Source organism: Charadrius vociferus, unplaced genomic scaffold, assembly GCF_000708025.1.
Source record: "Charadrius vociferus isolate BGI_N301 unplaced genomic scaffold, ASM70802v2 scaffold32, whole genome shotgun sequence".
Taxonomy (NCBI): domain Eukaryota; kingdom Metazoa; phylum Chordata; class Aves; order Charadriiformes; family Charadriidae; genus Charadrius; species Charadrius vociferus.
Window position 1 is genome coordinate 8,184 of NW_009647856.1, and position 24,711 is coordinate 32,894.

Here is a 24,711-nt window from a genome sequence, read left to right on the forward strand (position 1 = left end):
CTCAGCACTGGTGAGGCTGCACCTTGAGTACTGTGTTCAATTATGGGTGCCCCAGTACAAGAAGGACATTGAGGTGCTAGAGAGGGTCCAGAGAAGGCCAATGAAGCTGGTGAAGGGTCTTGAGAATAAGTCTTATGAGGAGCGGCTGAGGGACTTGGGGTTGTTTAGCCTGAAGAAAAGGAGGCTGAGGGGAGACCTTATTGCTCTGTACAACTACCTGAAAGGAGGTTGTAGAGATGTGGGTGTTGGTCATTTCTCACAAGTTACAACCGATAGGACAAGAGGAAATGGCATCAAGTTGCGCCAGGGGAGGTTTAGGTTAGACATTAGGAAAAACTTCTACACTGACAGGGTTATCAAAGACTGGAACAGGCTGCCCAGGGAAATGGTAGAATCACCATCCTTGGATGTATTTAAAAGCTGTCTAGATACAATGCTCAGAGACACGGTTTAGAAGTGGGCCCAGTAAAGTTAGATAATGGTTGCACTTGATGATCTTAAAGATCTTTTCCAGCCATAATGATTCTGTGATTCTTGAGTCTGGAGGGGGTAATTCTTGAAAATCAGCAAGCTCTTCTAGACCATTTTTCTAGACCATTTTTCTAGACCACCATCTCATGGTCACTGCAGCCAAGGCTGCCCCCAGGCGTCATATTCCTGACCAGTTCTTCCTTATTTGTAAGTATCAGGTCCAGCAGAGCATGTCTTGTCAGCTCCTCCATCACCTGTGGCAGGAAGCTATCATCTCTGTACCTCAGAAGGCTCCTGGATTGCTTATGCCCTGCTGTGTTGCCCTTCCAGCAGACATTAGATTGGTTAAAGTTTCAGTTTCGCTGCCCAGAAGTTAATACGCTAGGGTTCATGGGTAGGTCAGTCTGTAACAGGGCAAGATGTGAAGTAGGAAGTGGTATTTGTGGGTAGGTAGACATTGATGTGGAAAAAAAGTGCTACAAATGTTAGTGGCCAAACTTACATCTTAGTATGGACAGCATTGCTGTAAATATGAAATAAGATACATGTGACAATATGGAGGTGAGGGGGGAAAAAAAAACTACAGAGGGCTGCTCAGATGGAAATTGCTGGTAGAATGATCCTATTCTAATGTTGACTGGCTTAAAATCTGCAGGCAGGGGGGAAAATCGTAATGCTGAGAGTTACAATATGCTAAACAATAACATGAGATAATAGTTCACAAAATGTTGTTCAGGCTTCTGGGTAAATTGAAACTATGGAAAGATGTAAAAGAATCTTAAAACGTTTCAGGAGTACACAAAGGTAACAAGCTTGATAGTACCCTTGTTTGTAAGAACAGTATCATATTAAGCTGATAACTAAGTCTTGAACGTGCTGTAAAGAAAAATTTATAATTTTGGTAAAAATATCCTTTTGTGACTGACTATGTAGGGGAAATCTCGCTTATGAAATAACGAGAACTGAAGAGATGCTGTCCTGGAAGGTAGAGAACAGCAAGCCCTGGGTGGAAAATTCCAGCACCTTTGTCAGACTGAAGGCTGAGGAAGCAATATTGGTATTTTGCTGCCAGGCAGACTGTATTTGCTGAATCAGAACGTTGGACCAGTCCTGATTAGCTTTGTCTGAGTGTTTAGGTAGCAATTTGTTAATTTTTGCATGGTAACCCTTTTCTAGGAAACTATTGATGTACAGCTGAAAACTAAACACCTCTGGGTTAGCTCCCTTGGTTGAAGGCAAACACATGCTTAAGTGACTTGCTGGACCTGAGCCCAAGGGCCTTGTTCACAATTACGGCTCTGTTTCCCATTGCACTCATGTTCTGTCATCAAATATAGTGCTAGCCAGCATCTCTGCTTAACGATATAGCAGTCCTGTCATTTTGCTCATAATTTGGAGTTATGTTTCTTGCCCCATATTTCTAGAAGCAGCCAACACGGGGCAAAGGAATTAACAGAGTATCTCCTAAACATGTTAAGATATTTATGGCACTGAATCAGATAGACAAATAGATGTTTACAAACAGTCTGGCTAGTTTTAAAATTGTGTACATCTCCTGACTCCTGTCTTAGTGGGTGCAGGACTGAAAATAGCAGTAAGTGGCACATCCATGGGAAGAATAACTTTTTGAAGGTAGTGAATTGTGCATCCTTGAGATGCTGTCTGGAAAAAGAAGCCTCTGAAACAGAGGGAGGAGAACGCTGGTGGATAGATGCAGGAAACAACTGGCTATCTGGAAGAAAGAATTGACTTTCTCAGTGTGGAAATTGGAGTTCTGTCTTTTGGAGATGGACGTGACAGTTTGTGACTAAGCAGGAAGTAACTCAGCAATAAAGTAATCTCCCTTCAACACTGACATTTCCTTTAAAAACCGAGGAGGGAAAATCCAGATAAGCATTAATATAACCTTCCAATTTTGTTTCTGCAATTATTTACAGAGTAATTAATGCAAAAGCTTTCTTTACCTAAGAGAAGCATAAATTAATGGCTTCCATAAGTAAAGATTGCGAGTGTGGTTTATTTATTACTCCTGTTACAGACTAATTACTGCTTTTAAACTGCATTCACAGGTCTTGCCTCTAGCTTGTCAAAATACATTCTTTGAAAGGAAAACCCAAATCTGAGGTTAAAAAACTAACCAAACTTATTTTGTCTGCAACCAGGTTTTTCAGTGAATACTGTGGAACTGTCTCTTCCTTGGCTCCTGCTCCATGAGATCAGCTATGGAACATGCTCAGGGACATGAAGCATCTCTTGAGCAAACCCAGAGGTATTGTGTGGAGAGACCAATATATAACGAGGAGCTCTTGCAAAGCCAGCTGCACAAACGAGAAAGAACACCTCAGGCTTTAAGGCAGAAGATTGCACATTCTTGTCGGTAGGTATTTTTTTCTTATCTTTCTTCTGTTGGTTAGAAATATTCTAATTCTTAATTGATTCATGCACATAGCTGGTAATCTCTTCAAAGAAACCTAAAAGATAAAAGCACTAGTTCTACTTTGGTTATTTAGCAAGACTGATGAAGTTGTAGATGTGTTTTTATATGTTAACATGTAACTATATTACAAAACGTTAGATAAATTAGTTGAATGCCTTCATCAGTGTGCAAAGGAAAAATATGCAGCATAGGAATGTGAAGTGTCAAATCATGTGACATGAATTCATAAGACCCAGAAAAATATCTGTCCTTTTTACGTGGAAATACTTACAGCCAAATTTGTGCTTCACGTGATCCTTTCAGGGAAGAAGAATGGAAATGTAAGGCAGCTGTGTAGAAATCTAAATTATTAGTCTAATAAGGATTTAATAGAGGCATTCTGTAGCTTTTAACTAAGTGCCTTGGAATCTGAGTATCATCTGGTTTGAAAGGAAATGTATTTAACTGCGACTCTTGCTCTGTGGTACCAGGCGATAGTGAAGAGAAACTTATTTTAGTGAAGTTCTCAATAGCTTTACATTTATCCATGTTTCATCTGCAGAGTTGATTCAATTTCTTGGTAGAACCTCGTTCTGCAAGAAAACAAATAACTTCTGCCTGACTACTTGTCTGCAAAATATTCCAGTTCACATGATTTGACATTTGGAGATTTGTTTTGGTTAATGAAATGACCATTCTAATGGTAATGGCACCTAATTCCACCTCGAAAACCTGATCTAGCCTAAATAAAAAAATACGGTGATCAAAATCCTCCTGAGCTGTGACTTCTTGTGATTCAGTCTGCTCAAGCATGGAGAAGCGTGGATGCCTAGTTCCTCTCTGACTTGTAGCAATAAGCTTCTTCACTATGCAATGTAGTCCCATGAGAATTCAGAAATGTTAACAAATCTCTGGCGTTCTTCTGGAGTTCCCCGACACAGAAAAGCATTTATATGGTCCCTGTGTTATATTTTTATCCAAGGTTAAACTTTCTTACCACAGTACAGTCAAAGTATGATGCATGGCAGTAGTGCATAGAGATATATATTTCCTGGCTATATTCATTTGTCATGAGCCAGGGTTTCAAAAGGTTAAGAGCTGTGCTAAGAGTCACAAGGATCAGTGTTAACTGGCTTCAGCGCCTTTCTTTTCAGGGCAAAGAAGGTTATATTCTCAAATAGCCTTAAAGTTAGCCCATTAGTACCAGTGATAGTAACAAGCATTAGTAAAATAATAGTTTAAAAAAACCCATAATAATATCAAATGTTATAATCAAAAAGTATAAAGTACACTAGTAGTAAATAAAAGCAGGGAAAAGCATTGCAAAGTACTTTGAATGAAAACTGCTATGAGAAACCAAGTTGTCCTCAGGGGATTGTTACTAGGAATTATCTCAGCAAAAAGTGCTGTGTGACTGCTCAGTCGTGCATGGACTTGAACAGTTTTACTTCCCACTGACCACCAGCCTCACAAGACCGTGATTCTCTTCTCCAGTTGCGTAAGGTTTGTAAAGAGCAACCAACATGTGATAAAGGGCTAAATTAACTGGAGTCATAGTTGTTTGTGCATAAGCTTTGTCCAGAAATTACTGTCATCAGGGGTCTGAGCCTGCTGTTAACGGAGCTGTTTCCCTGCATAGGGGTGAATAACAATTTTTTCGACCCATTTGTCCCCTGGTAGTGTCTAACTTTTTCTTTCTGGTGTGTATTTTCAGTTGTTCTTCTAAGAAAGCCAAGTCTCATCTTTACAGTTGCTTACCAATTTTAAAATGGCTTCCTCGTTACCCAGTGAAGGAATACTTATTAGGAGACATTATCTCAGGTATAAGCACTGGGGTTATGCAGCTTCCTCAAGGTGAGTGTGTCTCTAGATTTATTTATCCTCCTCTTTGCTTTTTCAGTGTGTGCTTTTATGGTAGTGCTTGGCTTCCTGAACAGCAGGTCCTCATGAATATAGGATGTGTATTTCAGGTGTGTGCGTGGAGATCAGTACAGCATTCTCCTGACCAGCCTGTAATGATGATTCCCTTCAAACTGCAAGTCAGCGATATGCAGCAAACTCTGAAAGAAACTTAACTCTCTGATCAATACTAACAGCTCTTGATGACAGAACAACTTATCATAGTTTAAGTGCATGTCTAAACCTTTGCTGAATGTGCCTCCTTGTTTTCTGATCTCCTCATCCTGAAAGTTGTACCAGATCTCCTCATCCTGAAAGTTGTACCAGATCTCCTACAGAGAGTATCAGTATCTCATAGACATAATGTTTCAGGAGAGCAACTGTTGCAAAGTAACCAAACTAAATGGGACCAGAGAGGAACTTCCAAGAAATTGGAGAATGATCCCTCTTTTTCTCTTAAGGCCAGAAGGCACCAGTTTAAGCTGGAACCATACTAGTGGGCAATTATTTACATGGTGGAAATAAATCAAAAGTATCTTCTATAACAAGACTGCAAATCTGTGGAACTTCTATTGAATTACATGGAAGTTTCACCCCAAGTGGAGGCTGGCCCTGAAGCAGGAGCAGGCTCTGTGGAAGATGAAGAGGAAAGCCAGTGTTCACTCTTCTGTTCAGCTCTTGGGGACTGGACCAATGGAATTTTCTGTCTAGCACGACACCTTACTATCAGCAGTTTCAGAACTGCTATGAGGTTAGAAAGTGACAGCATTTTTGCAGCCATATCATTATGGGGTGCCATCATTGCTCTGAAAATGGTAGCTTCATGACAGCTACTGCAGTCCCAGTAGATTTCCCAGGGGGTCTTGGAGTGGAGAGAATTCTTAAATTTGTTCAGAGCCCAGTCAAGTGGAGTCCTCATAAGTGTAATGTAATTAAGCATATATAAGTTTGCTTGCATTTTGGCTTATTTCATATTTCCACCTCGCTCGTTCCACTTGAGGCGAAGGCAAGTCTGAAGAATGAATCTGTAAATCTGAGAAGCCTATATTTTAATAGGTGGCAACCATTAAAGCAACGGAATATCCTAACTTACTCTGTGTAATTGACTTCTTTATTTCTGCTGCTTTCCGGTTTTATGCATTTTTTTGTAATTAAGAATATTTTTTCTGACACAAATATAAATATCAACTGATCTTAAACTGATAAGTGATGTGCTTAACTGTCAGGCAAATCTGTCATATACTAGACACAAACATTACTGGTTGTATACTGAAACACAGTTTATGTGATGACCAGATAAGGACATTTGAATTTAAGTGGTCAGCAGTGAACTTTATACTTAATTTTGTGACTTTGTTTTAAACTAAACATTATTCAAGACTGAAGACATGCCCTTGAACTGCTCCTAATCTTTCCCCTTCTAAAAAGACAAAAGTTGAACTTTTATTTTTCTGGAGTGGATGTAATTATAGCAAGCATGAGATCAAAGAAGTCTGGGAATTATTCCAGGCAGAACTACAATGACCAGGGCATTTGAGCTGTGAACTCCTGTCATGTCAATATCTCTTTACTTCCTTGGCACTGACAGCCTTTAAAAATGCCAGTACAAATGAAATGGAAAAAGAATAAAAGGGTATTCAGATCAGGAACTTCAGATAGACCCACCCTCCTGCTTTTGAAACAACTGATTTTCAGTTCTGGTCACTTGTACTGTTAAGTTCATCACCGTATTACAGGCCGGGCTGTTATAGTACAAAGTGTTCTGTTGATACTCTTGGCCTGAGAGGTACCCCCTGGGCCAGAGGACATATGTAGGATAAGTTTCAGAAGTACTTAATGAAGAGCTCATTGCTGAAAGAGAATAAATGCTATCATCAGTCCAGTTCCGATAGGAATATGAATTCTTGGTTAGAACTCAGACATTGATTAGGGCATGAGCAAGGCTGTGTGAGCTATTACACTACACAAGAGTACTTGAACGACACAGAAGATCACTTCCTGGTTTTGTTCTTTCATGGAAAGCTGGTGCTTTGTGTCTCAATGTAAAAATAAACTAGTAGGGATAGGTGTTTTTGAGCATCACTCTCTCTTCTCTCCTTGGTGCGTGAACCACTGCTTCCTTTTGTAATTTGCACTGGACTGTTGAGCCTTTTGGTCCTAACTTGAACCAGTCTGACCAAGCGTGCTAAGAACACACAGCTTCCTCAGATGTCATGAGTCTGCACTTGCAAAGGTGAATTGAAAGACCAAGCCAAGCCAGGATACAGTGTTTTCTTCTCGAGGCTAATTTGTTCAGCTAACGCAAGCCATGTAGAACTATTGGTTTTGCTGGAACTGTTTGGGACAGTTATACTCCATTATCATGTGTTGCTTGTGAACTTGATCCTATGATAAGCACACGCTCAGTCACGCAGAGGGGGAGCACCATGGGAGATGTCCCTCCCTGGCGTCCCTTACAGCGGTTCCCCGCAGCTCCATTGCTGTGCTTGCCAGCTGCACCTACACATAGAAATGGCATGGATTGCACTTCCTCTGCATGGAACTGTACAGGGCTGAATAATAAAAAGGACTTCATTTTGGAGAAGAATACCAGACTGTATAAGCTGTATGACCTTACAGATTGTAAGCAATGCTGCTCTGCTTATTTTACATTTTGGAGCATGTTTTGCGGAAACATAAACTGTTATGTCATCCCACTGTTTTGGGGTGAGGGAGGAGGGGGGAGTGTTTAGTCAGTCGTAGATCATCATGAAGATCATGTCTGATTAGAAAAGGAGGAGAAAAATCAAATGTGTCCCACTGGTTATGGGGTTTTGGGTGTTTTTAATTACATTCTTTGACAGATGAAAACAAAAGCAACAAAAAGTGTTTGTTGGCTATTAAGACATACTTCCAGCCACAAAGGCAAAACAATGAGTGCACTGGTGCACAGGTGTACACACAAACACATACGCACACACCTGCAGTGCCTGTAATTAGAGACTTCTGGTTTCCTGACTCGAACCATCAGGTTTCTAAGGCACTGCCCTACAGTATTATACATATTAAAGAGTATTGCCTGCAAGACTTCTTGTTTTTAAAACCTGTGATATGTCACTAGATTTTGTATTAGGTGAGTTCAATTTTAGTAGGCTTAAATCCTTTTACTTCAGATGGTTTCTTTCTGTTGTTTGCCTAACATACATATTTGTATCTGTTTTCTAGGTTTAGCATATGCTTTGCTGGCAGCTGTTCCACCAGTATTTGGCTTATATTCTTCATTTTATCCTGTCTTTTTATATACTTTTTTTGGAACCTCCAAGCACATATCAATAGGTATATCTGTATGGATAACTGAAAGTCTGTGTGTGTGTGTGTTTAATAAAGTTGTAAAAAAAAATTAAATTGGAGAAATAGAAAGTGTAGTTGTTTTCCGTAAATTCAAATACAAGTGAATAGGAGAAACACAAATGTGTCAAACATTAGCAGTATTTTTTTATTGTTAATTTATCCATCCTACTCAGGAAGGAATAGAAAAACATCTTTTATCAGACTAGATCTAGAAATGTGTGCTGTGAACTCCTGAACTATAATTTCATAGCTGCAGTCAGTTGTCTCTGTGGCCAAGATGAGTCTCTAATTTGCATAATAGAACTGAGAAAAAAAAAAATGGTGTTTACTTACCGTAGAGGCATGCTTTTACCATCTAACTAGCTTTAATGGTACCGAGTACTGGAGCAGATTTTGGGACTTAAAAATACAATATTTAGGTAGAAAACTCTATTATAATTTAATTCTACAGACCTCTCAGTAAGAACCACTCCTAAAAAAAACTTCACCAGGATTTTAACCAATTATTTTTCTCTTCCTCTTATTTCAGGCACCTTTGCTGTGATTAGTATGATGGTTGGTGGCGTTGCTGTGAGACAAGTGCCCGATGAAATTATATCTGTAGGCTATAATTCTACTAATGTTACAGATTCCCTTGAATATTTTGATGCTAGGGATACCAAGAGGGTACAGGTAGCTGTGACTCTCGCCTTTCTTTCAGGAATTATCCAGGTATGTGCTTGCAGTTTGCTGTAAGGGCAAGTTCAGATGCTGCTGCCAGACTTGCGGTTACAAGGGGTTCTGGGTCGTGACAGGTCCCCTGTCAATAGACTTGTGCTTCAGCACTGCACTGTGTAGAATACAGGCTGCGTCGTGGCAGCCACATAACAGAAGTGGGGAGGGATAGGCGAGTCTTTGTCTGGCATCTTGGCTTAACTGGGAAAAATGGGATCTCCCTCCTTTCGTTTTTTCCTGTCCCATCAGAAAAACTCAACTTGATGTTCTCTAATCTGTCCATAAATGCATGCAAACACCTACGTTTGCGTATATCCCACATTGCACCTGCCAGTGGCATGGAAGATTTGGTGCATTGATGTCTGCTTACTGAACTGTGGCTTTAGAAAGGCCAAGTTCAAGTTTGCCTGATCTGGCTTGGGCATTGAGGTAAGAGTGTCCTGTGGCCTGTCTGCTATATAGTGCTGATGTTCAGGCTACAGTGGGAATCACATGGTTAATATTTCTCTTCTTTGTTAGTTGTGTTTAGGTCTCCTTCGATTTGGATTTGTAGCCATCTATCTAACGGAGCCTCTGGTGCGAGGTTTTACTACAGCTGCTGCGGTTCATGTCTTTACTTCTCAGTTAAAGTATCTCCTTGGCATTAAGACTAACCGATACAGTGGACCCCTCTCAGTTGTATATGTGAGTAACTACATTTACTCAACATGCAAATTCTGCATTGTCTGTATCTAGTAATTAAGCTTTTTCCTACTTAAAAAAAAAATATTTGGCACTAAGTAGGATAACGCTTCAGTATTCAAAACTGGGTATGAGATCTTTAAGTGCCATAGCAATATATGAGCATCTTAAAGTGCATCTTGGGTGCAACTTGATAGATCAGCACAGTCTGAGATGGGCAGATTTTAGGATTCTGCTAAATACAGTTTTGTAATATGAACAGATAATGTTCATTGAAGCTAGTCTCTTGTATGTTGTGGAAAAATGTGCTACTAAAATGCTCCATTGTAGACCAGACATGTTTTGCAAAGCTGGGAAGTGTTATTCTCAGAACCTTGCCAGGTCTCTATTTCTTTAATTTCTCACACAATACCTGACAGGAGTATTCTTCATTTCTTGTTTGTAAGCTCTTTTGTAGTGTGGTTGGATGCAAAGTGCTATGTCATCATAAACATACCTGTTCTTTAGAGTAGTGGGAAAAACTATTTTGAAATAAGGACATTCAGTGTAAAACATTTCTATTTGTCAAAGACCTTAAGCATTACAGAGAGGGTAGGGATCCAGTATTTGATGTAGCTCATAGCCTAATCTTCCACTTCCACCTTCTGTCTTAACACATGGTGATGCAAGAGGGCAGAATAAAAACCATGCATTGTAAAGGTATGATTTGGTTAGTATGACTTAAGTAAAACCAAAAGCTCTTGTTCACTTGAATATAAAATTGACAGTTGTGCTCTGAAAAAAATGTAATGGATCCCATGCAGCAAATTACGTGATTATACGGACATTTCTAATTGAAATTACAACCAAAGCTTTTAACTTTATACGAGCATTATTTTTCTTGCTGTTATGAACAGGCAGAGTTGAAATGCATCTGAATCTGATTTGCCTGCCAGTCTAGGAACCCCCAAGTTGTTATCACAGAATCGATGCTCTGATTTTTTCAGACAAGAAATCCTGAGTGCAATACTAGAGAAGATCTCAGATATCTGTTAAAACCCAAGCTTTTGAGCAGATTAATGGCTCAGCAATAAGGAAGCTTCAGGATTTTGACTACATGGACGCTATAGAAAATACTTTGTGGGAATCCTTTTTTGTATATTTCTGCAGATATAACAAACCTTTTGGAAACAAGGCTGCACTAATGATTAATTCCTAAATTTGCTGTTTAGTTCACTAATCCAGAAACCGCAAATACTGACTGCCAAACAAATAGGAGGGAAGGTATACATTCAAGATGTACTGCCAGGACATCTTGAACGTATAATATCTTGATAATTACTGTAATTTTCCTTCTGTCTAAAGAAAGGTATGTACATTTTCTTTCAAAGACCCCTCCAGAGGTCATTTTTGTATTTTCTTTTTTAAATGCAGTAGAAGGAGGAGGAGTAAGAGGTATGGGAATCATTTACCCTCTACCAACTTGCGTGCTCCAGCAAGCTTTCTTTCCTAACACCCTTTTAATAGTATTTTCAACTAAAAAATATTTGGAATAATGGCTTGTTCAGCAGTATTGCAAGTTCACTGTTATTTAATCATATTGCTATGGTAACCTCGATGGTTGTATCAGCAGCTTTATTGTTTTAGAATGGTTTACACAGCTTTAAGTAGATGTGACTTGCCAAAGAATATTTGAAGGTATTAGAAGGGGTTTGCACCTACTACTTTCAGGTAGCTGCCAGTATGAAAAATGTGTGAAAATGTTGAGGATAAAAGATGTGATTTATTTTAGACTTTTTCCCTCATGATAGTTTTTTTCTCGAAGTTTTTGCTCCATTTAAGGAAGACTGGTATTGTAAATGGTTGCAAGTGCATCTCCCTCACTGAGATACTCTAAACTTCTGTGTTTTGTGGGAATAATGGGGATTTTTGGTGAGGACCTCATTCACTGCGATTATAAATGCAGAATGAAAACTCAGCTGAACAGTAGTGTATAATTTGCTCTTTTGTGGCAAATTTCCTAAGAAAAGAAATTCAGTTGAGCAAATATGATCTTCATGGTGTAATTATGATAGTTCTGTTGTGTTACAGAGCATAGCTGCTGTGCTTTCAAAAATAACAACGACCAATATTGCTTCATTGATTGTTGGATTAACGTGCATTGTCCTATTGTTGATTGGCAAGGAAATCAATCTCCGGTTTAAGAAGAAGCTCCCAGTCCCTATTCCTATGGAGATCATTGTGGTAAGCCAGTTGTGAAATTCTATAGCTAAATTATGTAACTATTCTAAAGCTGTAGAAATGATCTCATTTTCTATCAAGTCTTACTGAGCTTTAGAGTAACTTATGTTGAACATATTTCATTTGAGGCTTGATCCACTTGCAGGTTTGGATACTTATAAGGTTAGGGACTAACATGCCCGGGTTTTAGGCGTGAAGTCCCAAAGAAGAATTGAAAACCCAGTTAAACATCCACAGTCCCCTATGGCAATGGATAGGTAGAGATTTGTTGTACAACCCCCTCTATCCTGGAGTTTTGGCACCTGAATGATTGTCTGTGAGACAAGCCTCTGAGTAGCGTTTCCCACTTAGAGTCCAAGAGCTCAGAACCCCCTCCTGAAGGAAGGTGCTTACAGATGCCTGTTTCAGAGGTTCTGCAGGGCTTGCTTGCTTTTTAAAATGCAGTGGTAGAAAGAAGAGCAGGAACCAGTAGGACTTACTACTTAACCTTCCTTTCTCTGTTTCTGAGGCCGATAACTGACTGTAGCAGGGATTCTGTTTCTAATGACTACTGTAAAATACACAGATGAAGCAGACTATCTTAATACACACAAAAGCCCACACCTCAAATAACCTTTCACCTTTAAAAGTGATTTGATTTAAAAATGAGTCTTGGATAACTAGAGCTCTCAACCTGCACAAAATCAGAGCCGAGAAAGGGAATAACTGGAAGGTACGAGTACAATCTAGATAGAAGGAACAAATAAAAGGGATGCTCTTGAGAGATGATGGAGGTGGTGTAATAGGGTATTGTTTGACAGTAAGGCAATAGTAAAGTGATGTTACACCTTTTTCACTGCTGCAGCACCAGTTCTGTTTACAGATAGCATGCAGGTTATGCATATGAAAATATGGTAGTGCAGATGTCCTTCACTTGTCCCTGCATTTAATTTCCCAATACACTGTTCTGCCTGAGCTTGGCTTAGGCAAAGGGAATTCAGGTGATTCAGATCATAGCATAGCATGTTCCATTTAACTGTTTCCAAGAAAACTTTATAAAATCAGAGGGGGTTGAACATGATGGAGGGAAAATCATGATACTTCCTCTTTTTTATCTGCTTCTTTACCCCCTAACTCTTAGAAAACTGATTGACAAATAAATGTAATCCCTTGTGTGTATTATTCATAATCAGCTAACTGCTATTAGTTCTTCAGGTGGCTTTATCTCTTTCTAGCTGATGTTTACAAATGTGTTTGTGGATTTTTAGGTAATTATTGGCACAGGAGTTTCAGCTGGAATGAATCTGAGTGAGTCATACAGAGTGGATGTTGTTGGGAATATTCCTCAAGGGTAGGGATGATATATTCTTATTCAAACCATACTTTTTTGATACGGCATGTAGCTTTTATTATAGTAATTTTTAATTATTTATTTCATCTCCAAGGTTACGTGCACCAGCAGTTCCTGATATTCAGCTCATCCCAGCAATATTTGTGGATGCAATAGCAATAGCAATAGTTGGATTTTCAATGGCTGTATCAATGGCTAAGATCTTTGCCCTTAAACATGGTTACACTATCGATGGGAATCAGGTAAAAGTATTGGGGTTGCTTTGTTGAAAATTCTCAGTAGCACCTTTGTTACATAGTTACAGTAGAATGGGATACTGGACAAAAATGAGTTTTTCTTTCATAGTGGAATCAGGTCACGTTTTTGACAGCCTGCACATTTAAATACCATGAATTATTTTAAGTTCTGGCTGTGTTTTAATGACCAATTTCAGTTTTAGCTTCATTTTGGAAAACTTGCTTCTGTTAGACTTGGAGATATGCACAAATATTAATTGTTGGGACAGACGTTACTGAGTCTGCTGTCCTGATGGGCAGCTACTTTATCTCTGCCTTCTATAATATAGCAAAGCATAGAGTTCCCAAGTGATAAATACAATGCCTTATGTGTCAAAAAACTATTATCTAGGGTTTAGAAATTCCAGTGATGTTTTATAGTTTCTTTTTATTCCCACCCATTGCAAATTGGCAGCTTGTGATTTTATGGGGCAGCAATTGGCCCTGTCTGTAGTTAGCATTCTGATGATTGTTTGAGTGATAAAGGCTGTGGTTAAGGGACTCTCTAAAACTAAAATGATATGTCACCCTCACCTACTCCGTCCTTCCTGTGCAATTTAGAATCAATATTGCAGTTGGATTATTGGTTGATATCATTGTGGTGTCAAGGGAGACAGAGTTCATAAGCTGTAACTCATTTCCTAGAGCAAGCATCTGAGGCAGCACAGATCAGCTGTTCCCCCTTCTCAAAATGGTTGTCTTCCTCTGAGAGTAAATAGAGTTTAAAGGACTTTTATCTACAGAATTTTACTTCTGTTCAGATGAATCTCATCCTTCATGTCATTGTTCTCTGTTACCCAAAGAGAGAAGAGGACAAATCCATAGCCACATGAATGGAACCAGCTCTATTTATGTTAGTTAAAGTAATCATCACTGACCCGAGTCAGTATCTAGATCTTTTCCTCAGGAGGTGCCAGATGCTACTTCACCTGGATGTTGAACTATAGAACAGGATGCAGTGCATGCTGAGCGTTTAAATGAATAAAAAAAGGATTGTACATTTGCAAAGAGAAAAATTCATTGAGAACTATTGAATATGTGTAACTCAAATTGCCTCAGTTACAAATAGCAGCATGCAGAGTAATCTGGGGAGGCCTCATTACAAGCAAATGCTTTCTTAGGCGTCAGAAACACAGTACTAAGGTAGATGGAGCTCTGATCTCACTCATGATAACAGTTCTCATGTGGGATCTTCCTGATGAAGCAATGGACATGCATTGTGGTTTGTTTTGTTTTGTTTTTTTTCTTGTACAGCAATGGATTACCACCCGTGGAAACACAGCCAAGGCTGCTCTTGGTTCTAATAATACTAAACAGGTAGTTTAGGGTGGGAAGCAAAGAACAGTGTTTGTATGACAAACCATTTTCAATGTATATTCAGGGTTAAAATTCAAGTTATCCCCAAGCTGAAGAAATCCTTAAAACAAGCAATGCTGTCATTCGCTTAGTTTTCAGTCTGACTCATTACTGTAACATTTAAGGATGGGAAATGTCTGTGGCACTTCATCAGATACTTTATTTAACAGATGATTTAACATGCATCAACTTGCGCATGTGTGAGAACCACAAGTGTGAGCTACAATAAGGTTGCTTATTCTCTACAATAAGGTTGCTAGAAAGCATTTTAAATAAGATGTGGTTATGAATATGGACAGATAGCTCTAGCTTTTTACAGTTGTTAGGTATAACTGCCTTTTGTTTTGCTCTATTGTTTAACACAGGAACTTATTGCCTTGGGAATATGCAATTTTGTGGGATCATTTTTCCAAAGTTTTTCAATCACTTGCTCAATGTCTCGGAGTCTTGTTCAGGAAAGCACCGGTGGGAAAACTCAGGTATGTAAATCCAAATTTTGAGCCAAACGACATTTGCTTTTTGGAGCTCCAAAGCTAAAGTCTGAAGCTTCGCTAGATTGCCAGATTTCTCTGCCTGGGCCAGGAGGAATAACTGGAGTTTCCTGTCTCTCAAATCTGGATTGGGCCAGGATAGAAAGCTGCACGACAGCCAAAATGGATGAACTGAGTGGGAGGGATCAAGAAAACAACTATCCTTGTGGAAAGCACAAGAGGCGTTAGCTAATCAGTAATACTTCCCTTTAGGAGCACTTGTAAATTCATTTCTACCTTCTTTTGTTCAGATTGCAGGTACTCTCTCTTCAATTATGGTACTGTTGGTAATTGTGGCTATTGGATACCTCTTTGAACCGCTTCCACAGGTAAGGGAGTTTTGCCGGTTAGGCATTGCATTGTCAGTGAACAGAGGCCAGTGAGTATTGCTTAAAAAGGAGATTGTGGGATGATAAGTAAGCAACACAGGCCTTGATCCAGAAACTTTTACTTTCTGTATGCATTTTTGCTGTAAGTTAAACTGGAAATGAAGAATATTTTGAAGGATCCAGCATGCTTTTTGTTGGTGTTTTGAATATTAGATGTTCTCGACTCTGTCTTTAGGACATAAAAATGATAGATTCAAACAATTCCCCTTTAGAATCATTTAGGTTGGAAAATACCTTTAAGGTCATTGAGTCCACCTGTAAACCTGACACTGTCAAGTCCACCACTAAACCATGTCCCAGAGTTCCACATCTACATGCCTTCAAAAACCTTCAGGGATGGCGACTCAACCACTTCCCTGGGCAGCCTGTTCCAATACTTGACAACCCTTTTGGTCAAGAAATTTTTCCTAATATCCAGTCTGGACTCCCCCGGTGCAATTTGAGGCTGTTTCCTCTCGTCATATCACTTGTTACTTGGGAAAAAGAGACCAACCCCCACCTCGCTACAACCTCCTTTCAGGTAGTTGTAGAGAGCAATAAGGTCTCCCCTCAGCCTCCTTTTCTTCAGGCTAAACACAACCCCAGTTTCCTCAGACACTCCTCATAAGACTTGTGCTCTAGACCCTGCACCAGCTTTGTTGCTCATCTTCGGACACGCTCCAGCACCTCAGTGTCTTTCTTGTAGTGAGGGGCCCAAAACTGAACACAGTATTTGAGGTGCAGCATTACCAGTGCCCCAAGTACAGGGGGACAATCACTTCCCTAGTCCTGCTGGCCCCATTTGATTGCATCATAAGAGTTCTGGGAAGACGTTAAAAAGTTAAAAGAAAGTAATGGCTCTGGTGTTGAAAGGGTTGGGGCTGGGTGATGGCTCAGCATAATGAGTTGGTTTTGATGCAGTTCTACTTATTTGTATAAAAATATATTTACATAAATAAATATATCCTGACTTTAAAAAAGCAAAAGGAAACACTTTTTCTGGTGACATGCATAGGATGATATGCAATTCTCGTTTCTTTTTATAGGAGATGTACCTTGGGTTACACTTGTATGACTGTTGCAGGAATTGTTGCAGTATGTTGTAGAGAAACTTGAATTTGAGGTTATAGCCTAGCTGCTTCAGGCACTACAGGCACTACAATTGCAGCAGCATGGAGCTCAGGAATATGTGATTTCTCTTGCCAGGAAAGAGTAAATCCAACTGTACTGACTCTGGCTTGCCATTTCTGCAGCTGCAGTAAAAGCATATCTCCACTGAACTACTTGAAAAGCTGTTGTTTTTTTTTTTTTAAATGGAACACCTGTTCAGTAGACTTATATCAGCTGTACAAAGCACAGAAATAGAGATATTTGTGATGCTTTGAAGTTCTTATTTGGCTTTGGGTTTATTTTGCCTCTGAAAATTGCGTTTGTGTAATATTCTTAGACAGTGTTAGCTGCAATTGTCATGGTGAACCTGAAAGGAATGTTTAAACAGTTCGGAGATGTCGCACACTTCTGGAGAACCAGTAAGATTGAGCTGGTGAGTAATGCACAGCTCAGTGCATATATTTCACTGTATTAAATTTGTTGCTGCTCTTCTTCCTAACCCCCAAAACAGGGTAGAAACTTATCAAGGAGTTACAAATCAGTGTTGCATTGCAGATGAATGTAAGACATGGCGCTCTAAGTACCCTAGGACAGTGATCAGTTGCAGACAAGAATGTTTTTGTTGTTGTTCAGCAACCTTTAACTCAGGTCAGAAGTAGTTTGGTTGCAGTAAAAGCAAAGCTTTTGCAGTGTTGCTATAAGAACTGCACTGAAGGCTGTGGGAATGTCTGAGAAGAATTTGAAAAACAGAGTAACAAAGAAAACTACTTGAAGGTATATGCCATCTTTTAAGACAAAGCAAAAACCTGGCTGGAGTGCACCACAACTAAGAGTGAACGTTTTGTCAGAGGGAACATTTTGGTGGCGTTTTTCTCCTGGATTAACTGGCTGATGGAAGTTAAGTAAGAGCTATTTGCAGGCCTTGAATATTTTTTTTATCCTAAGATATTTAGGGTCTGATGGCAACAGAGGATTCTTTGGAGAACTGGACTTAAGGCATTAATTAATATGTGACAGTTTGTCAGATGTTATGTTAGCGCGCCTTGAGCTTTTATGCCCTTCTGAAATGTTAAGGCAATTAGGGTCTGCTGTCGTGATGGATTACATTATAGCCTATTCCTGAACAGAAGTGATACATCGGTTTTGAGGTTGAAATATGCTATTGTTTTTGCTGTTAACAGAAAAGGATGTATAATAATTCAGAGCTTTTCTTTGTTTTAGGCCATCTGGCTGGTAGCTTTTGTGGCTTCTCTTTTCCTGGGACTAGACTATGGTTTGCTTACTGCGGTAGCATTTGCAATGATAACCGTTATTTACAGAACACAAAGGTCAGATTTTTTTTCTTTATCAAAATTAGTGTTTGCTGATCTTCTATGTGGTTTTGTTTGTTTAAGGGGTACAGATAAACAGACCACCTTTCCACCCTCTTCAACTGCATACAGTGTAGAATCTGCTTCATAATGTAGGTCATGCGCTGTGGCTCTGATCCAGGGTTCACATTTTATTTTTCTGAGAACAAAATTTCTAGAGGCCATGAACTTGCAATTTCAATAATAAACAGAAGATTTTCGATTTCTTGTATTGGTTAATCTTCTTGTTTACTTTTATAATGCCTAGAGTTTAGAACTTCAAATCTCCTTGATGCTAGTTTAAGTAAATGATTACATTTTGTGTGCACTAACTGTCACAATCAAGCAGGCGTTATATCAGGTTATCACTAGATGAATGTTTAGGTATTTATAAGAAAGTTCTAATTCATCAAAAAAATGTGCCTGCCTTTCTAGTTTTTCATATCACTTCTCCTCTCTCCCCATTCAAATTGACAAAGCTTTTACTGTGGAGCTTTCCAGCTCTTACAGCAAAATGATTTCTTCTGTGTGTGGATAGGACTGTCATGTGAAGCTTCTAGGCTCAAGGTCTGGGTTATCTAGGTGAAAAAATGTATAGAAGTCTTGGTTTTGATCTGCATTGGAACGAAACCAAATTCTGAGATTTCTGCTCTGCATAAATAAGAGTATTTTTCTGCCATCTCTATATGATTTTGTTCTTGCAAACAGAACAGTAACGTACTTTGCTGTCACACTGCTTGTGAGTTGGGAATATTCATCTTCTCAGGCATTGTTGTGGGAGCAGAGTGGCTCTTTGAAATTGCAGCACATTTTCTGCCTGTATGAGTTTCCATATTTGCAAGACAGTCAATGGAGTTGCACAAGTTCATGCCAAAGAGAATTTGCCTGGTAACTTTGCATGCTTTGGCCAATGCTTTTCAGAAAATGACAATGTTGCAGTGCTACGTTTTGCAATTGTTTTGCACTGACAGAAGCAAACTTGTCTAGTCACCAAATGGCCCCTTTATTATGTTCCTGCCATAAACTGTCCACTGCATTTGACCACGTTTAGATAAGTCGGTACCAGACAGGCACTGCAGAATGACCATTTAAAATAAATTTCAATCTGTATTGAACACGTGTTTTTCCACTTTATAAGTGATAATACTGAAACATTTGTTTCTATTTCTCTCTAGCCCTCAATACAGAATCCTTGGTCAGATTCCTGGCACTGACATCTACTGTGATGTGGAAGAGTACGAAGAGGTAGGAGTGTATTCTGCACTGAAGAGTTTTATGTAGTCGAGCAAAGAGGACTGCGGCAATTTGCTGCTTAGCCCTACCATACTGCACATACACTGCTGCCTGCCTGTATTCCCCTGGGTTGAAAGGAAATAAAATACATTTGATTTTAGTAGTAAAAGTTATTTTGTTCAAAATGCTAGCTTTTTGTTCTGCATGTACGTTTTACCAGAAGGTGATCAAAAGTAACATTTATACTAGTTCCATTGTACTAGCTTGTACAAAATGATAAGGTTTATAGGAATATCACTGCTAAACCTGCAATGTACACAAGTGTATATGAGGCCATCTTCATTACTTTTGTGGCAGTATTGCATGAAGTCCATGGAACCCAGAATCCAAACTGATCTGTTCTTCAGAATTGCACAAACTGTTCAAAACAGCATCTTCCTGCCTCCACCCATCCCCTGCTCATTAAATATACATGGTTAATAGCACAATTGCTTGTCATGCACTTAGCTTCTTATAAATGCCATTTTGTTCAACCAGAAGTTGGTGAAAGCAGTACATTTTGTCAATATAATGGATATAAACATGCTGTATTTATTCACAAACAGCAACTACAATTTTCTGCGCCCTCTGCCATGTTCTCAGTTGCTGCTGTGAAAGCTGCACCCCCCTTTACTAAGGCACCAGTCTGTAAAAACCTATGGGAAAAGATGATGCTATAATCTGAAAACATTCTCTCACCAGCAGTTCTGCTTCAAATACGATACAAAGCAGAAGTATATGTGGGCATGTTTATAGCTGTATGCAAAGAAGAGGAAACTCCACTTTTGTTACACTGAAGGCAGTTAGCATTTCCTCCTCCTGTATAAAGACGGGGTGGGCAGCATATGGCAGGCTGGATCTCTGCTGCTGTGCAGGTCATTTGAGTGTAAAATGTCAGAGCGCAGCCTGTTTAGAGACTACTTCATTTAAAATAGAGGAAAGAAGTGATATTGAAACCTATCTGAAAGCCTTTTTAAAACCAAAGATTTGAAAGGTTCTTTTTTTGGTACCTGAGGTGACAAGAAACAAAAAGGGAGAGAGAAAGAGAGAAATAAGACATTATGCCTGTGGGAGGCTAAAAGGAAGCGTTCCTAGATCTGCATGATTTCCTCGTGGTATTGCCAGCTGCAGATAGCAACATCAGAGAACTGCAAATATTTAATTCCTTTTTATGGCTGTACATTTTGTTGTTATGAAGAAGGAGAGATGTTATATGGCATTGGTTGTGTGCAGTGTTACACCAGGAAAGGTGGAGGTTCTCATCTTCCGATTGGCTTTGCTCACGACAGGGCTAACCCTCTTTGTTTGACTGATGGCTGGTAGCCATACAGGGTTGGCTGTTGGGCTCCATGTTCATGTGCCATGTGATCACACAGGTGCTTTTCTTCTAGTGCCGGCAATACGTAACTGTGCACGTCCAATATTCTTTTCCTTAGGTTAAAGAATATCCTGGAATAAAAATATTTCAAGCTAATGCATCGCTTTATTTTGCCAATAGCGAGTCATACACAAGTGCACTGAAGAAAAAGGTGAGTAAAGCAAATTCTTTAATGTCTGTGTCTTGAAAATGCAAACTGGTTTCTGAAATGTGTTCGTCTTTGCCCAGAGAAGTTGTGGATGCCCCATCCCTGAAATTGTTCAAGGCCAGGCTGGATGGGGCTTTGAGCAACCTGCTCTAGTGGGAGGTTTCCCTGCCCATGGCAGCGGGGTTAGAACTAGGTGATCTTTAAGGTCCCTTCCAACCCAAACCATTCTATGATCTTTCGGCCCCTTTAATGTAGCCCCTAGCACAGTGTTTCTCAGCCTGTGGCACCTGGTGATCAGTAAAATATGAGAAGGTGACCCTCCAGCCAACTGCAAATCATCTTAGGAAGCCACAACATGGTGGGAGGGAATAAATGGACAGTGTAGTTTAATACTAACCACTTGTGAATGGAAGGTCTGGTGACTGCAGAGCACAAACTGGCCAAACACATACTTTTTTTTTTCAGAAGGAGATAAGTAGTTGCTGAACTGAAAACAAAATGTGTGGGAGTAAAAGCTTCCATCTTGGGTGACAGACTTTACTGGAGTGTAAGACCACGGAATACTGTGGGCATTCAGTGCCTCTCATGAGCAGCAAATTACCTGCATACGGAGTATGCCTCACCTCCTGTCTAACCCATGTTTGACTCGGGGGGAGTGGCAATAACAGAACTAGCTAAGGGCAGAACTGCCTGACCCGGGAGCAATTGCAGCCTTACTAACTTCTGAAAAATTTTTCTGTAGCTCCCATGATGAGTCTTATACCAAACAGGTGGGTGGTACTTCTCTTCACAAAGCAAGAGGTATTAGCGATTTATGCCCAAATGCACTTCTCTCCCCTTTGCTCTCTGCACTCAAATCAGCATTCGGTTGGAACACGGCACTGTCTGATTTCAAGAAAAGAATGTGATGCATCTCTTCTTCATCTTGTTAACACATTGCTTGCCAAGATTATTCCTTCTTACTTTATACTGTTCTCACCCCCACCAAGGGAAGCTGAATAATGTAGGCTTGTGTTTTAAATTTATGACAGTGATGAATTCAGTGCTAATTGATACTGCAAGGTCATCCTAACAAGCTGAATTTCCTCTTAACTTTCTGTCTCTTCATGACAGACTGGAGTGGACCCTTGTGCCGTATTAGCAGCAAGGAGAAAAGCCCAGAAGAGGCACGCCAGAGAAATAAAGAAGGCAAATGCACCCAGAAAGAAAGCTGTATTGAAACTGGTGAGTTCTTCAATAAATATTTACTTCTGCTTTATCAGGTAACGCGTTGCTCTCTGGTGTTACCATTCTCGTTTCTACAAGGTACAGTGTCCTACTTGGGTAGGAAGGTTAGGGAACAAGCACTGCACAGCGTGGACAGGCTACTGAGGGAACACCGGTAAGGATCAGAGGCTCATGGCTGGATTGGATAATTGTGTTGAACCTTGATTACATTCAGGTAGCAGAGCAGAGCCTTTCCATACTGTCATACTGTCTCAGCAGTGGTGTCAGCAGAAAGTGGAGGGACCCTACATCTGCCTCTCCACACAGACTTGGAATAATCATGCAGAAATAGGATATAATAAAATCAATTCAGATTAGCAGGCCCTCTAATAAAATGGTGCCATCCACACTGCTGGTCCTGGCGTGGTTAAGTGAGGAAGGTATGTTGAGAAGGGCTGTTTGAAACAGCCATGTGCTTTTGTGCATGTTTAAATTCACCCCCGTGGTGGGAGCTGGTGTGTGCTTTTTACCATGGGAAACCAACCAAATGTCTGACTTAAGAGCCTGATTGCTGTTGCTTCTTTTGAATATATAGGCCTTGACAGGATCAGCAGGGATAGGGCAAGGAAATGGAGTGAAAACATATGAACACGTGTCAGTGGTTGAAGGAAATAGGCAGTTCACTCATAAGATAACAGCTTTAAGATGCTTGCATGTGACTGTAGAAAAGCTGGGCATAAGAGAATAAACCTTGATATGTGTAAGGTATGGAATTACATGTGCACGTAAAGCCAGCTTCTGTAATGGTTAGGAGCGCTGTACACCTTTAAAGGCTGAAAGAACAGATGAGTATGGGGAGGAAGGGCATCTACACTGAAAAAGCATTGGCTGTCATTAAGCTTTATTTGTCTTCTCTCCCAGACTAATGACGTGGAAGCAAGTGTAAAACATGAGATAGCAAATGATGAGTTGCCTGTAAATGGAAGATCTGCATCTCCAGATGTTAGCATACAAGACGTGTCTCCTGATGAGCATGAACATTTTGTGGAGCCAAAACCAAACATCCACTCTTTAATTCTGGATTTCACCCCGGTGAACTTTGTGGATTCAGTTGGAGCAAAAACATTAAAATCAGTAAGTAGGGCTTTTTTTCCCCAGAAAAAAAAAACACATAAAAAACTTGTGAGATACCTAATAGGGAACCTGTCAGCATGAGACATAAATGCCAGCTCAAATACAATCCAGTATCTCACCTAACCACAATTTTAATTCTGTAGCTCTGCAAGTTTTAGCTGGGCGCTGGGGATTGCGGACTGTGCAGCTTTCACGGTAATTGGCCTATGTCTTCCAGAACTGCGATGTTTACATGATATATCTGCATTTAACTTTGGTTTAACTCTGTTACAGATTATAAAAGAATACAAAGAAGTTGGTGTCTGTGTCTGTATTGCCAGCTGTAGCGGTGAGTTGAGATTTTTTTTTTTTTTTTTTCTTGTGAGGTTTATGGAAGAGACTGTTTTATCTTTTTCCCTCTGGCCCTGAATTTTCTGCTGCCAGGTGCCTCAGTAGTACCAGCACTTACTTCACATAAAATTGGATTCAAATTGGATTTGAGGAAAAGCAAGCCCATGTGCATTACAGCCTTCGCTCTAGTGAAAGTAGCGCCCTCATGTAATGAGTTCTGTGAGGACTAGATCCTGCTCCTGTTTATTCCAGCTGGCAAAATGTAAATGCCACAGCAAACTTTGTATGTTGAAATTGTTTTAATAATGTAATAAGGAGAAAAGCCTGCAACGTTCCAAGTTTCAGATATTTGGAGTTGTAGCATCTTCTGCCAAGAACAGGCCTCTGTGTATGTCTGGATAAGAGAATTACCTGCTTGCAGTAGAAGTAGCATGTGATCCACCTGGCTATTTTAAATGTTTTAAGTAATAACAAGTAAGAGAAAAAGTTGTGGACTTCCTGCCATTGTGTTCCTTCCATACCATTGTGTTCCATCTTTGTACTTGAGTTTATGCACTGATGCCATGTTTGTTTTTTGTTTTGTAGGCCCTGTTATGAGTGAGCTGACAAGACTGAATTTTTTTGATGATACTGCAACAAGAGAGTTGCTGTTTCACAGTATTCACGATGCTGTCCTTGCTTGCCAAGTGAAAGACCGGTCTGCTTCACAGACTGACTTTGACCTCTGAAGAGTGGCATTGAGCAGAATGGAAGCCAGATTTATGCTGATGGAGACTCTTTCTGAATATTTAATTTGCACAGTTTAAAGAGAGCCTAAGGCTATTTGTCTCTACGGGTATAGGGTGGTGCTTTTTTCTGTGGATAAGGAATCGGAAGTCTTCACGCTCTTGAATTTTTTTCCTTCAATCAGGGTATAGCCTTCCAACGACAGACAAGCACAAAATTATGCAAGACCAGAAAACTCAGTGTGTTCTGCTACAATCGGGATCTGATAAACATGGTGACATTCCTATTCCTGTTGAAAAAACGGGCACTTTAACTCACTGTGAGGTGGGATCTTGCAGGAAATAACTGTTCTGCAATTGTGATGCACTGTACCAGTGTCTTTAAAGAACTTTCTTAGATGACTTTTAAAGCCTGATGTCAACATCTGCATACAACAGATTCATATAAATTATAATAATCTGCCAGCTG

At 39.8% G+C, this 24,711-nt stretch overlaps 1 protein-coding gene across 1 annotated transcript; it reads left to right on the top strand.

Moving 5' to 3' along the window:
- The first annotated feature begins 2,693 nt into the window (after positions 1-2,693).
- Positions 2,694-24,245, top strand: SLC26A5 (solute carrier family 26 (anion exchanger), member 5). The gene is made up of 18 exons (XM_009882908.1): positions 2,694-2,848; positions 4,602-4,741; positions 7,991-8,101; positions 8,646-8,827; positions 9,350-9,514; positions 11,582-11,734; positions 12,979-13,061; positions 13,156-13,303; positions 15,058-15,171; positions 15,474-15,551; positions 17,038-17,133; positions 17,922-18,028; positions 19,225-19,294; positions 20,758-20,850; positions 21,961-22,082; positions 22,974-23,187; positions 23,461-23,515; positions 24,103-24,245. Exons 1-18 carry the CDS (start codon positions 2,694-2,696, stop codon positions 24,243-24,245), a joined length of 2,229 nt encoding a protein of 742 aa, XP_009881210.1.
- Positions 24,246-24,711: the final 466 nt, after the last annotated feature.

Excerpts from the sequence above, each read along its gene's own strand:
- SLC26A5 (XM_009882908.1), top strand. The coding sequence starts at position 2,694 with ATGGAACATGCTCAGGGACATGAAGCATCTCTTGAGCAAACCCAGAGG. Across the intron at positions 2,849-4,601 it reads AAGATTGCACATTCTTGTCG|TTGTTCTTCTAAGAAAGCCA; the intron begins GTAGGTATTTTT and ends GTGTATTTTCAG. Across the intron at positions 8,828-9,349 it reads TTCTTTCAGGAATTATCCAG|TTGTGTTTAGGTCTCCTTCG; the intron begins GTATGTGCTTGC and ends CTTCTTTGTTAG.